Below are 14,118 nucleotides of genomic sequence, written 5' to 3' on the forward strand. Positions count from 1 at the left end.
CAGAGAGCCTCAAGGCTTGATTTTAAGCTTTGGTAGGGCAGGGCTAAAACAATCTCTACTGGAGCTAATTTAGACTACTGGCAAGGCTTGGCCTCCGGGGGTTTCTGAGGATTGTCCTGGGTGACCAACAAGATCTTCCTGTTCTGGCTAGTCAGAGCTGGAAGGGTTCCTAGTCTGTGTGAGCTCCACACCACAGGTGGGCAGATCGGTCTCCAGCAGATTAGTCAAGAGGACCCAATTCTGACTTCTGGACCTCTTTTGCTGAGTAGCTCCCTCCTCTTTGATAATCTGACCCACAAATTTAACCTACCTCTTTCTCAAACTCAGGTCTCTAACACCTCAACTCGGCAAGGTTGTTGTGCTTGGCTGGGGAGCCCCCTCCTGGGCCAAAGCCCAGAAAACGCCTCAAGGCAGAAAGCTGGGGTTGGGAGAGGCAGCACTGTAGGCCTCACCTTACTCGCCTCCTTTCTCTCGGGGATCACACTCCTGTACAGCTTGTTGTACAATATGGGAAAACAGTTGTTTTCATATTTGTCCTGAGTTTCAGTTGTTAATGTCAGGGGCAGAAATCTAGTTCCAATTATTCCATCATGGCTAGAAGCAGAACAAAGGCCTCTTTTAATAAAATTTCCAGCACGAATGCCATGTTTTGCAAGATTTCATCTACCAAAATAACCCAATCCATATGTTCCCTTCATCCTTCCATCTATCTAGTCAGTGGCTGCTAGATCCCTGGGAAACAAAGATGAATAAAACTTGATTCCTGCCCTTGAAGAACTCATAATTAAAAGGGAAAGCCAGAAATGTGTAATAAATTATCCTGCTGGTTGATAAGTATAATTATACAAGCAGTATAAGGAGCTCTGGGGACACAGAGAAAGACATGGTCAAATCTACTTGGAGAGGTCAGGAAAGGTTTTCACAGCCTCACATTTAGAATTAAATCTTCAAGAATGAGTAAGAGATTGACAGATGGGGCAGGACATTTGGGACAAAAGAAACTGTATGTAAAGTATGAAGTTATAAAATAACATGTGAGCTTGGGAGAAAAACTAACAGTTCCAAACACCTGTAATACAGGGTCTGAAGCAGTGAGGAAAGAGCTAAAGCTATAGAAACAAACAAACAAACAAACAAACAGACAGGTGGGTCGTATCATGAAGGAGGGCCTTGAATGCCATCCTAGTCATCATTTGCATACATAATTCATTACCATTAACTACAATCTATAGAGCTCATAGGACATGTTTAACATGTTATATACATTACATTTAATACTCACAACAATGTTTTAAGGAAATCAGAACATTCCTTTTATTTTTATCAATAAAAATTCCTTTTATTGATACTTAAAAACCAAGATCTGGGTGCTAGGTATGCTCATTGCTTTTAGTCCCTCTCAATGGATAGAGCTAGAATGTATGTATCAAGAACGGTTTGCACGACATCAATGTAACCTGCCAGCCAAGGAGAGTGGACTGGAATGTGCATGTGCGAACAATGACAACTTCACTGTACTAGTCAGTGGGGGTGATAGATGCCACTGAATGAGCATGTGTACTGTGTGGCCATTACATTCAAAATGACTAAGTGAATAGAGCAAGGAATCTGCATCAAATTTTGCGTTAAGCTTGAACATTCCTCTGTAGAAACTATTCAGATGATTCAGAAGGCTGCAGCCATGGGCAACTGGTGACTGGCAGCTTCATCACAACAATGTACCCACTCATGCACCATGTTTCGTGCAGACCTTTTTTGAGAAACATCAAATCACCCAAGTGACTCAGCCCCGCTACAGCCCAGATCTGGCACTCTGCGACTTCTAGCTTTTCCCAAAACTGAAATCTCCTTTGAAAAGGAGATTTCAGACTATCGATGAGATTCAGAAAAATAAGACAGGGCAGCTGATGGCAATCGTGAGAACTGTGTGAGGTTTCAAAGTGCCTGCTTTGAGGGGTAGTGAGGTGTTACTGTCCTATGTACAATGTTTCTTGTATCTTGCATCTTCTCCAATAAATGTTTCTTTTTCCATATTACATGGATGGATACTTTCTGGACAGACCTCATAAATACAGGTCTCTCTGATTCCAAAGCCAATGAAAGGAACTTGTCTTTAATCTAGAGGTACTGGGAAGTTATAGAAGGCTCTTTGTCTTTAGAAATTTTTTTAAAAATTATGTTCATTGGTGAAATGGCTTTAAATTTGGTTAACTCTAGTTAAATATAGCTATAACTAAATTAGGGAAACACAGTTAAATTTATGTTTTAAAAAGGCAATTGGTGCATGAGGAAGAAGGGCTAGAGTCGCAAGAAGCAGTCCAGAGGCTGCTGGTAACGGTGCAGGAAAGAACGAAGAGCTTGGACCAGGTGGCACTTAGGAGAGACGGAAAAGAGGCTCTGAGAAATGTCTAAGACGCAGAGTCTGTCAGATGCAGTCTCTAAGTAGCTTTGGCAAAAGGAAAGATTGTGAGGTCAACCTATTATGAGGTCAATCTGTGGATGTGCTGATGGACTAAAAGTCCCTGGTCCTGTGCTAAATGCAGGGGACACAAGGATGACAGGATATTATTCCTCCTCTCAAGGACTCAGAGCTCACAGAGCCTTAGAGAATGAAAACTATGAATTCCACCGAAACACATTAAGTACCTTATAGACTACATTCCCTCCCCATTACTCTCTTTGGAGTCTCTCATGAGTTTAGGGACCCATGCTGGAAACCACTGCTATAGGACATTTTCAACCTCACCACAAACCAACCTGCAAACAAAGAGGTGCTTTACGTCCAGGCTGAGGACTGCTAGGGAACTAACTGTTCTCTGACCCTGGCTATAGTTATTAGCAACAATTTTATTAAAAACAAATCCAGGTATCATTTATTGAACACTGACAACATGTGAGCACTGTGCCAAGCATCTGATGAACACTACTGTCATCTGTCACTGCAATCCTAATAATAGGCCTGGTACTTACCTTTTTAAGATGGGAAACTGAGGCTTAGAGAGGGAAAATGATATGCCCAAGTGACTTTGGTTCTCTGAGACCACTTCACTGATCATTTAAAAGGCATCTTGGAATGTGCCATCTTCGGGAAGCCTCCATCACCCTCCCTCACATTTTGTCACCCTGGGCCCTGCTGTGCCCAATTCCTACTTCTCCGGCCCCTACTCTGGCATACTGTGCTATATGTGTAAGTTACACATCAGCTTCCCCTACTGGAATATGCTCTTTGGGGGAGATGACTAGGTCTGCCTCATTTTTGCTGCTCAGTGCCCAGCGTGGGGTCGGAGCACTGCAGAGGGGGCCAGTCAGTCTGCTCCACAGTTTCGGAGCCACCATACTCACCCTGGGCTGCCCCAGGCCCCTGGCCATTCTTTGTACACGATATATTGTACTTCCCACATTCACTCAGCAGTGGCAAGGTCCATACCTAAGACACCCATGGCTTAAAGGGAGAGCTTTTTCACTGAGAAGGAATCGGGGAAACATTCCTTAGACCAAAAGAACCCAAATTATGCTCAGGAGACCCTAAGAGACCAACCATATACCCTGTTCTGACATGAGGAACAAACCTCACAGTGTCCGGTACTTTTATCTTTCCTACTTCTGATGGAGGCAGCCCCGGCTCTGGTGTTGTCCAACTGGGGTCCTGGGGTTCCAAGCTCCGCTCACCCCAGCCAGCTGTGTGGTCTGTGGTTAGGCACGTGCTCGCTGAGACCCTTTCCCCCCTGTGGAAAGGAAAGGACACCTACGCCCCAGGGGCCAAGATGCTAACTGAATGTGGCCCTGAGTACAGGGGGTGCCCAGGGAGGCAGGGGACCAGTGACTCTGTGGAGTGACAGGGTAGGGTTCACTCCTTGGCTCCCACTCTGTCTAGTTCTGTGGGTAAAGTGAACATAAGAAAAAGACCTTCCTTAGAGTGGTGTGAAGAGGAGATGAGAGGTCCATGATGAGCACTTAGTACAATCTTAGCATGCAGGGAGCCAGAGAACAGCAGCCATTGTTCAGTTACGCTACAGATGGAGCATCTTTACAGAGCACAAATGCCTCCCTCAACATTTCACAGAAAGCTAAGAGCAGGAGAGTACGAAAGCCTGTTGCAAGCCATTCATCAACAAACACCAATCTCTTCCACAGAGCTGACCTCGCGGTGCCAGCGGGACCTCTTGCAGTAATGGAGCAGCTGTGCCCATGGCTGGGACACAAACCCAGTGACACACACCCAGCCCTGTCCCGGCACCGTGCCCCTCTCAGTCTGCAAGCCAGGATAACTAGATCTTCTCACAGGCAGTCAGAGAGGTCAGACCGGGAACATCAAAACTGTGCTTCCCACGGAACCCCAAGGACAATGGAGACACTGGGTGCACTCCAAATAGTCACCCACGAGGCGGCTCTGAGTAGCAACATGAGACAGGTGTGAGGTCAGATGTTACCATGGCAAATGTGGCAGGCAGGACGTTTTGCTAACTGGAGCCCACATTCTGTCTAGACCTGAGGTCATGAAGAAAGATTTAGGGCACATGGAGGCACATTCAGAGTCATGTTTGATGATGTCCCAGGAAAAAAAATGGAGGACTGAAGTGTCCCGAATTGCTCACACTGGAAGTGCCCCCGGCCACCTCAGGGAACATGGCAGTGTGCTGGAGAGCAATGGCAGGACCCCCAGGCTCCCATAGGAAGGGGAGCTGTCTAGGCCCTGGGATCACTTCTTGGCCTTTCAGATGAAAGTTATGAGAACATAACATGACTATGAAAATGAACCACCTCCCACCTTTCTTCACTGAGACAAAGGTTCTAGGGAGAACAGAGAAACGAAGTGCGACCCTCGGCCACAGGAAGGCCTCAGCCGCCCACCCGCTTCCCTTTCCCCACGGGGTATGTCGTCCTCACGGCCACTTGTTACGCACCACGTCATTCGGGAGGCTCTGGAGGTCGTCGAAGGGGGTCTCCAGGGTGTTGGTGTCCACGTTAAGGATCACAACATCATCCAGGGCCATGTTTCTGACTTTCTGCAAATAAAAATTCCAAAACAGAAAATCACTGAAGCACCACGAGGACACAGATCTTCCCCCAGCCTTCTCTGGGGGAGGGGAACAGGGAGAAACAGACATTTGACAATGGCTTACTCTGGGGCAGGCCCCAGTGCCAGGTGGCTCACATCTGTGAGAACACCACCTGTCACAATAACCCCGTGAGCTTGTATGGGCACCCCCAAGCTCCAGGAATGGGAAGGGTTTCACAAAGACTAAGTTAACACGCCCCAGGTCATGCAGCTAGGAAGACAGACCTTTACACCCGATGTTATTTTTCTGCTTGTATTTTCCATTTTAAAAATAGAGGCTGAGATCTAAAGCTCTGGCTCCAGGTACTCTGATATACAGCTATGCCCTTATGTCACCCGCATTCAGTCCAAGCCCGCTCAGTTTCCGAAGGCTACAAGCCGCTCCCTCTTTCGGCTCTTGTCGTCCGTTGGGTAAGGAATAGAGTGAATGGCCTAGTGTTCACATTTCCCTTAAACATTAAGGAGGAAGGTCACACTTTCAATTTGGTTCCAGTTTTCATAGGAACCCAGCTAGTGAGTCACAGCTCAGAGGCTGTGGCCACAAGCCACGGCTCTACTGGTACAGGGAAAGGGAGACTCATGTCTACCGGGTACTCATGCTGGCGAGAGGAGGAAGGCATGAAGGTCCGATATGGGAAAAAGAAGAGCTCACCATCTGGAAGCAACTCTCCACGGTCTAGAAGAACACAAGACTGTGTGTAGCCCGAGTTTTCCATTTCTGTTCACACTGTTTACCCACCGCTGGGATCCACCTCCATTTCTCTCCTGCCTACTCACCGCTCCTAATCTGCTCCAGTCCTCTTACCCCATCACATATCTAAGCTCAATTTTTTTTTGAGTCTAAAACTCCAAACTATTGTCTTTATTTCCGTTTGCCCTGGTTAAACAGAAAGACCCTATAATTTGTTGTTTAAGTTGAGACACTTTTGGATGTAAAAGAGAACACGTTATGCCCAGGCAAAGGCACGAAATGGGACATAGGGTATATGCAAGGAAAGAATCATTTTCATTATTAGCCATTCTCTGAGCTACTATAGGTGACTATGTAAATGTGCATTGCCCTAGGATACCTGGCCAACCCAGTTGAGGCTGAAATCTGCCAACCCATGTGTCTGCCAAGTGACACCAGTCAGAAGTTGATGGTAGTAGGAGGGAGGAGACACTTTTCCTAGTTCACTTTTCCTATCGATGGAGCTGGACATCGATAGCTGTTCAAGCCTAAGTTGTGAATGGCCTGGAAATGGACAGCAGGGACTGCTGGTGCTGGCTTTCTGCTCTGCTTACCTTAGCTCACTTAATTCTTAACCAACTCTGCAAAGTGTGTGTTATTACCTTCACTTCATGTAACATGAGGAACATGAGGTGCAGAGAGGGGAGCTCAGGGACAGAGGTAACACAGCAGCCCCGCCGCCCCTCCTCATCCGCAGAGCCCTTGTCAGTGAGCCCCGGGACCCTGGGCCTGCTGGGGTGTGGGCTCCTTCGGGGCTCACTGTTTGCCTCACCACTGCATAATAATTAGCACCCGGCAAAAGGATTTGGTATTTGGTAAGAGCTCATTAATATTGGTCTACATTTTTTGCCTCGAACCCCAGCCTCTAGGACAGAACTTAGTACTCGAATAAACATTTCCAGACTCCTCCCAGCAGGAGGGTGGAGCCATGCTGGTCAGAAACTCCCTAGGGGTGAAATAACACTTCGAGAGGGCAGAATCCTGGAACCCTTCCACTTAATGAGACCAGGAGCCTCAAACTTCTGCTACCGACTTCCCCAGGCCACAGACCTACCAATCAATTCATACAGTTTTACTAAGTGTTTACTCTGGGCTGAAACCCACAGAGGGGGGACAAGATTGCCTATTTCGAAGTGTATTCTCCCTCCACACTCCGACACATATTAACTGACCGCCTTCCTCACAGGGCGAATGAAACACTATGAGCAAGCAGCACTGATAATATTCACATCACCAGTGTTTCACACAGCACAGTCCCTTTTACGGATGAGAGCATTAAGACTCCTTAGCTGCTTCCCTTTGCAAACTGACAGCTTGAACACCTTAGCAGCACGCTAGTGGGAAGTTATAAAAACAGCCTCAGTGACCACCTTTCGCACAAATATCACACTTCGGAGCTCATGCAGCACTTTCACAAAGTCTTTCATTTTCAGCAATGTAGCTCCAGATGAAGTAAAACCATTCCCATTTCAGAGGTGAGAAACTGAGGCTCAGAGAGCTGAAGTAGCTTCCTCAGGTTGTGTGGCTACTTCCTCTGGGAAACTGAGAGGATAACTGTGAACGCTCTCCTCACCCCACTTCCTCCCCAGGGGCTGCTGGGCACACAGTAGAACTTCTAAATAATAGCTATTACTACTACTTTTACGATACATGCATCAGCCTCCACTAGTCTGAGAGCTGTGGAGACAATGGCCTAAGGGCAAAAGTCAATTGCTGGGTTTTCACATCAAAGATACCAACACCAGAAACAATCAGAGAAGGGGCAAGGAGGGCCAAGCCACAGCCTTGGCACCCCAGAATCATCCATGTATGGTTTTTGTCTCTTCTGACCTTCTGAAGAGCTCCAAATATTTCAAGGCAAGGGGGCAGGGGCCTGGCCACTGGAGAGAGGCCGCAGGGGCTGAAAGGCCCAGCAAGTGGCATGTTGGCCGTGGACCAGACTGGCGTCGTTTCTGTGTTCCCGGCGGGGCCCCAGCAGCACAGACCAACCTTGTGGGCTCTCCACGGTGGGGCTGGAACAGGCTTTTGATTTCTTCCCACTCCTGCCTGGAGGGCTTGCCGGTTAAGCTGTGTGGAGTGTTTACTTTTTCAACAATGGCGGAGGGCTGAAGAAGAGGCAAAAACCTGGCCCTTTTTTCTGGCTGAGTAGGCCAGGGTCCCCTTAGTAACCAAAATGCCCAAGCACCAGGCTCCAGGCAGGAGCAGGGTCGGCACAGTTTCCTTTTGTAGGACAATGCTGCCCTCTTGGTGGCAAGGCCTCTTCCGAAGGGGCTGCTGGCACGGACCCCAGGGCCTTTCTGAAGTTCAGTGTTCCCAAGGAAAGAATTGGAGGCCAGCTCGGCCGGATAGTGCCTTATCCCTGAAAGCCTCATGGAAACAAGGGGAATGAAAAAGGCAAAAACAAAAAACACACTAAACCTCAAGCTGGGGGTGGGAGAGAGGGCTGCTGGTGGTGAAGGCAGCTGGACCCCTACTGGGTGCCAGTCCTTTAATCCTATCCACGACAGGAGGGAGATACTGTCATCTCCACGGTCATAGCTAGGAAACGAGGCTCAGAGAGGTCAAGTGAACTGCCCAGATCACACAGCTAGTGAGTGGCTGAGCTGAGTTTTGAACCTAGTCTGACTTGAAAGCCTAACTCTGAAGATGTCCCTGGACCAATGCTCAGACTTCAGGACAAGTACCTACAGAGGCAGGACATGCAGTTATTCTAACACACTCAGGACCTGCTTTCTCTTGCCCTTTGTATCATAAAAATGACATACGTCTACTGTAAAAAAATGGGAAAAACACAAAGGTTCAAAGAAGAATAAACCCTCATTTGTCCATTTGGAGATAATATTTTGGTGTGTTCCCTTCCACATTCTTCTGCCCCAATCCCTACTTTAAAAAATCAGTTGAAAAATTCTTAATGGTTCTTTTTGATTCTCGTATGTATTACCATATAAGCAATGCTCCACTTCATCAAAACCTTTGTAAAGATCATTACTAATTGTTACAAAATGTTTCACCTCATGGAAACAAACCCATTGTCCAAGTCCCTTTTGTTGGCTATTATATCCAGTTGTTAAGAAATTATCACATGCACTATTGTCATGGAATGTGTAGGCGCAAAGCCTTGTGCTTGAGGATGGATTCCTGGAAGTGGAATTTACTTTCCACTTCTTAAAAAGTGTCCCTCTCAAATTCAACTCTGAAAAAGATAGCTTTACTTCCAATTATTTTAAAGTCATTTTATCCACAGCTTGTGTTTCCTACTCGAAGTGAAGAAAAATCAGCAAAGACACGAGCAGATGTCAAAATAGTCCTCCAAAAACCCTACCCAATTAAAACACTGACTAGTACCGCAGCACACCGAGACGGCTCCCCAGTAGCTTGTCCCACGAACACATTCCCTCTCTTTTTAGTTACAACATATGCCAAAGCTCCTGCCAGCTGCAAACCCTCCCCTCACCAGACTCTATAGGCTTTTTCTCAGAAAGAAAGAAAAAAAAATACTGACACACACACTGGCTTTCCAAATGGCATTTCTTGCACAGAGAAATACACAAAAATGGCATCTTCCCACAAATATTGCTTAATCAAAAATGTCTTTCCCTTTATGCTTTGTCACAAACAGACCTAACACGGCCCCTGCCTTTCAGGACAGGGAAGGGAAAAATCACAGTGTGGCAGGTGCCAAGGCAGCAGAGAGGAATAAGGGACTGCCCCTCACCTCGTGGGTTGCCTGAGGCAATTCATCCAACCTCCTGAATCCCCTGGGTTTTCATCTGTAATGGGGCGATCCTGACAGTGCCCACCTCACAGAGTTGTATGTGAGGGAGTCTGCGTGGTTCCCAGGACATCCATAAAGGGCATTTGACCAACAGTGGCTCTCTTGCCCATCTGTCTCCTCTCCAGAGCCCCCAAGAACTCAGCCTAGCCTGGCTAACTCCACTCCAGAAGGCCAGAGGTAGCAGGATGTTTGCCTTTCCCTGTGCTCCCCTGTGGTTATTCCCACAATCAGAACAAAAAGTCAATCCAGAGTTATTTATACAGGTATACAATTCCTCCCCTCACCCGTGGGCTTCTTGGGTCATGAGACAGATCTCTGTACTCTCAGCTCCTACCCCAAGTTAGGCAATTCTTGAATGAGTGAATGAATGAATGAATGAGAGGCAGTACAGCCAACAGGTGAAGAGCATATGATCGGGAAGCCAGTCTGTCTTGAGTTCTAATCCAGGTACTCTACTCACTAGCTGTGTAAACGTGGGCATTTCACTTAATCTCTCTATGCGTCAGTATCCTCCTCTAAACTCCGGGGATGGTTAAGTGCCCACACCTCATTGGCTTGTTATAAACACTAAATGGGTTAACCTTTTTAAGGTACTTAGAGTGATGCCTAGTACATGAGCAGCTTAAGATAAGCATTTGTTAAATAAAAAGGAACAGTCATTTGAGGGTGATGGTAATGTTCTACATCTTCACTGTGGTGACAATAGTTTCATGAACGTTCAAAACTGTCAAAATTCATTGGATCGTACACTTTAAATGGATTATTTGTTGTACATAAATTACACCCCAATGAAGTTGATGAACACATTAGTACTATGTCCAGAACAGAGAATGAAACCATAATAGACTACAGAAGACAACAATGCATGAATGATGGTGAATGAAAGCTACCCCACAAGATACTTCTCCCTAGGTCATCACCAATGTACGTTCTGATTTGCAGGTGAGTTTGGCTCCCGCCTGCCTCCTTCGTTTTCTGTGTAGCCCAGGATTTTAAAAAAACTTTGTTTTCCACTTAATGTCCTCTTAGAATAAACATAAAAATCCAATGCCCCTAGAAATTTGGATATACTTTCCTATACAAAAGTGGAGTGCATTTGAGAATCACTCTACTGTAGCTCAGATGGCTTTATTGAACTTTACTTTCTAAAGCTGGTGTATGGAAACAATGGGTTTTCAATCTAATATATAAAATATCAACAGCACTTGTTCAAACCACACCAGCCCTTCCCCCAGAGCAGGGGTGATCCAGGGAGAAGACTGGGCAGCGAGTGACAGAAGGTAGGACTTGAAACCATGTCTTAAAACAAAGAGCAACGGTTTGCACTGGCAACGGAATCCAGGGGATCCCGAGGGTTGTCGGGGGCATGTGCTGCTCCCCAGCTGAGGGAACTGAGGGAGCTGAGGGCTGGGGTGGAGGAAAGAAGCTGGTCTGGGGCCTGCAGGAGCAAGGGCCCAGCTTCCCCACTGCCCCCCCAGCTGAGCACTGGGCTCTCTGTCTGGGATGGAGGTTGTAGGTCAGTGAGGTGGCACACATGGGGTAAATGGGCCAGCATGCAGTGAGTCTCCTCTGCTGTCCTTCCAACAGGGCCATCGTCAGCTCAGGCCATGTCTCATTTGTCCCTGCATCTCTAGTGCCCAGCACAGTGCTTGAGCAAGAAAAGCGCTCACTAATTGGAGAATGAATGAAATACTGTGCCTGGATCCACTCTACAGGGACGCAGGCCTGGCAGCAGATGTCAATGCAAGCACAAATGGACAACGTAAGCCCAGCGTAAGCAAATTGGAGTTTGCTCAAGGAAGAGCGATGGGAATAACAATAATGATGGCAATGATAACAATCATGTAAAATTACCATGATTAATTAGCGCAGAATTAATTCACAGTTGACAGAGAAAGCAAGATAGGAGTTAATGTGGAGGTTAAGAAGACTGTGGGTTCTGGAATCAGACAGCCAGATCCAAGCCTTGCCTCTGCTACTGTGTTACCTCCGGGGAGTTCCTTACTGCTGACCCTCAGTTTTTTTATCTGTAAAATGGGGATAATATGACCTACTGCACAGCTGTGTTGTGAGGGTTGGAACAGGTTGTGTAAGGGGTGTCCAACCTTCTGGTGTCTCTGGGCCACACTGGAAAAAGAAGAGTTGTCTTGGGCCACACATTAAATACACAAACACTAATGAAAACTGATGAACAAAGAAAGGTTTTAAGTAAATTTACGATTTTGTGTTCAGCCACATTCACAGCCACCTTGGGCCGCGTGTGGCTTGTGGGCCATGGGCTGGACACCCCTGTGTGACTGTGAAGACTTTAACACAGTGCCTGATCGCAGTGAGTGAGCAGTGAATGGAGAGGCTGTGAAAAGTGGGCCTCTATCCTTGCGATGTGAAAGTTATATCAATAAATGGAGTAGAGTTCCAAGACTCTAAGAATTTAAACACCTGATTTTCAGACCAAAGGGTACTTTAAAAGACTACCAACCTACTGTTCTTTTCCTGGTTGTCTCAGAAGTGTGAGCACAGTCCTGGAGCCAGACTGCCACCCTCCAGATTCCAACCCTGCCAGTTACAACTGTGCTACTTTGGGCAAACCTTTTAACCTCCCAGTGCCCGCGTCCTCATCTGTATGAGGTTAAATTGCACTGACACCCAGGACAATGGTTACCCTTGGGGCTGGAGGAGGAATGACTATAGGAGGGCAAGAGGGGCTTCTGGGGGCTGGTAATATTTTGTTTCTTATCTGGTGATGTTTACATGGGCGTGCCCTCCCTTGTAAAAACTCATCTTGCTGTACACTTAGGATGAGTGTGCTTTTCCCTCTAAATCTCATACTTCAGTAAAATGTTTACCAAAAGTAATACAAACATCACCAGATTGTTACAGTGGTTAGATGAGTATATATATATATATATATATATATATATATATATATATATTACTTAGAATAGTGTGTAGTATATAATAAGCACTGGATATTACTATTATTATGAAAAACCAAACAGCAATAATTTCCATTAATAAAAAGGATTCAATTTGTGTTATGTTCACTGTCAGAAAATTTGTTTGCAAAGGTAAACACCTCCAAAACACAATGGCTTCTCTGACCTGTCCTGTCCCGTCTCCAGTGAGGAGCAAAGCAGCAACAGCCTTGGGTACCTGCTGAGAGATGCCTGCAGTATGGAGTCAGTTTGGTTTGGGAGCAGCAGAAACGTGAATCAGATGGCCTGGGCTTTGGATTTTATCTTGTTTAATTCCTTTTCAGGACCCAGGGCAGGATATTTAAACCAAATAGAACCTCGGTTTCTTCATCTATAAAATGGGGCTATAACCACATACTACATACACTTTTAAGAGAATTAAGTAAAAAGAAAAAATAGACATATTTATGTTGCACCTACATGGCCACGTTCCCATGTGCCCAAGATGCTGGCCTTGACCACAGGCAGGCCTTCTCCCTGCTGGAGTGGCCCCTGAGGCTGTAAGTGCAGTCTCCTCTCCCATGGCCAAGCAAGCACCTGGCAGCGCCTCTGAGACCAGCAACCAGACCACCAATGCAAGCGGAGGGGTCCCGACTGACGTCCTGCAAGAGCACTTTGCTTCAGGAGGACACAACCTCCTCTTGAGTCTGAGGGTTATCACACCCACAACATGCTTTGCTTTGGCTCAAAGAAAGTCCAGGGCTCATCCCTCTATGACAGAGGCACAACTGATAAGGCTCCTGATGCCATATTTTGTTCCCCTTAAGTCTGGCTTCTCAGGTTTTTTTTTTCCTCCCCCAATTTACAAAGGCATACATGGTTAAGGCCTAAACCAAAAATTACATCATAATAGTTTGTTAATACAAACTTGATCCTCAACAACTGACTGTTGCTGGGCTTCATGCAGCCACCTCTTAAGTTAACTGCACTCCTGGTCATGTAAGGCTGAGTCACAGCTGACTCTACAGGGGCCTGTGCAGGCCAGGACGGCGATACCCGCTCTGTGTCCATCCTCTTACTGACTTCACAGCAACAAAAGGAGAGCCATAGGCTGATGTGTTCCTCCCACGGCCCAACCCTTCACATGGACCACTGAATGCAATGCTCACAACACCCCTGTGCAGAGACAAGGAGACTGAGGGTCAGACAGGTGAAGTTACTTGTCCAAAGTCCTCCAGAGTAGAAGCGGTAGAACTGATCACCGAACCCAGCTGAACACAAACACATTTGTGCTACCCAACTCATCTTATTAATTGCTCTGATACATTGTTTCAATCAACAAAGATATTGAGCAACTGTAATTTATTAGATATTTGTTGGGCAAGTACCAGAGGAATAGAGTCCTTAAGTAGCTTGGTGATTGGTCTAGGCTCCATTAAAGTTGCCAGGGGAGAGGGTTTCCTACAGAATATTACACCCATTTGATGGAATAGGCTAAAGGGATTAAACAGCTTGCCCATGTTCACACAACTGCTGTCTGTCAGAAGAAGGATCTGAATCTGGGTTCTGTGTGCCACTGTTCTTTCCACAGCACAGCACATGTAAAGTGTGCTCAAATGCACGCGCATATACATGAGCA

General features: G+C 46.5%; 1 protein-coding gene across 8 annotated transcripts in view; it reads right to left on the minus strand.

Annotated features, from left to right (window-relative positions):
• The window catches only part of DENND1A (DENN domain containing 1A), a 490,983-nt gene that overhangs the window by 168,822 nt on the left and 308,043 nt on the right, over nt 1-14,118 (minus strand). For all 8 annotated transcript variants that reach the window (XM_036022196.1, XM_028530073.2, XM_036022199.1 and 5 more), the window contains one exon: nt 4,905-5,006. In XM_036022196.1, coding sequence (XP_035878089.1) covers nt 4,905-5,006 — 102 coding nt within the window. The remainder of the gene's footprint in view (nt 1-4,904; nt 5,007-14,118) is intronic.

The sequence above is a fragment of the Phyllostomus discolor genome, chromosome 3, assembly GCF_004126475.2.
Source record: "Phyllostomus discolor isolate MPI-MPIP mPhyDis1 chromosome 3, mPhyDis1.pri.v3, whole genome shotgun sequence".
NCBI lineage: Eukaryota > Metazoa > Chordata > Mammalia > Chiroptera > Phyllostomidae > Phyllostomus > Phyllostomus discolor.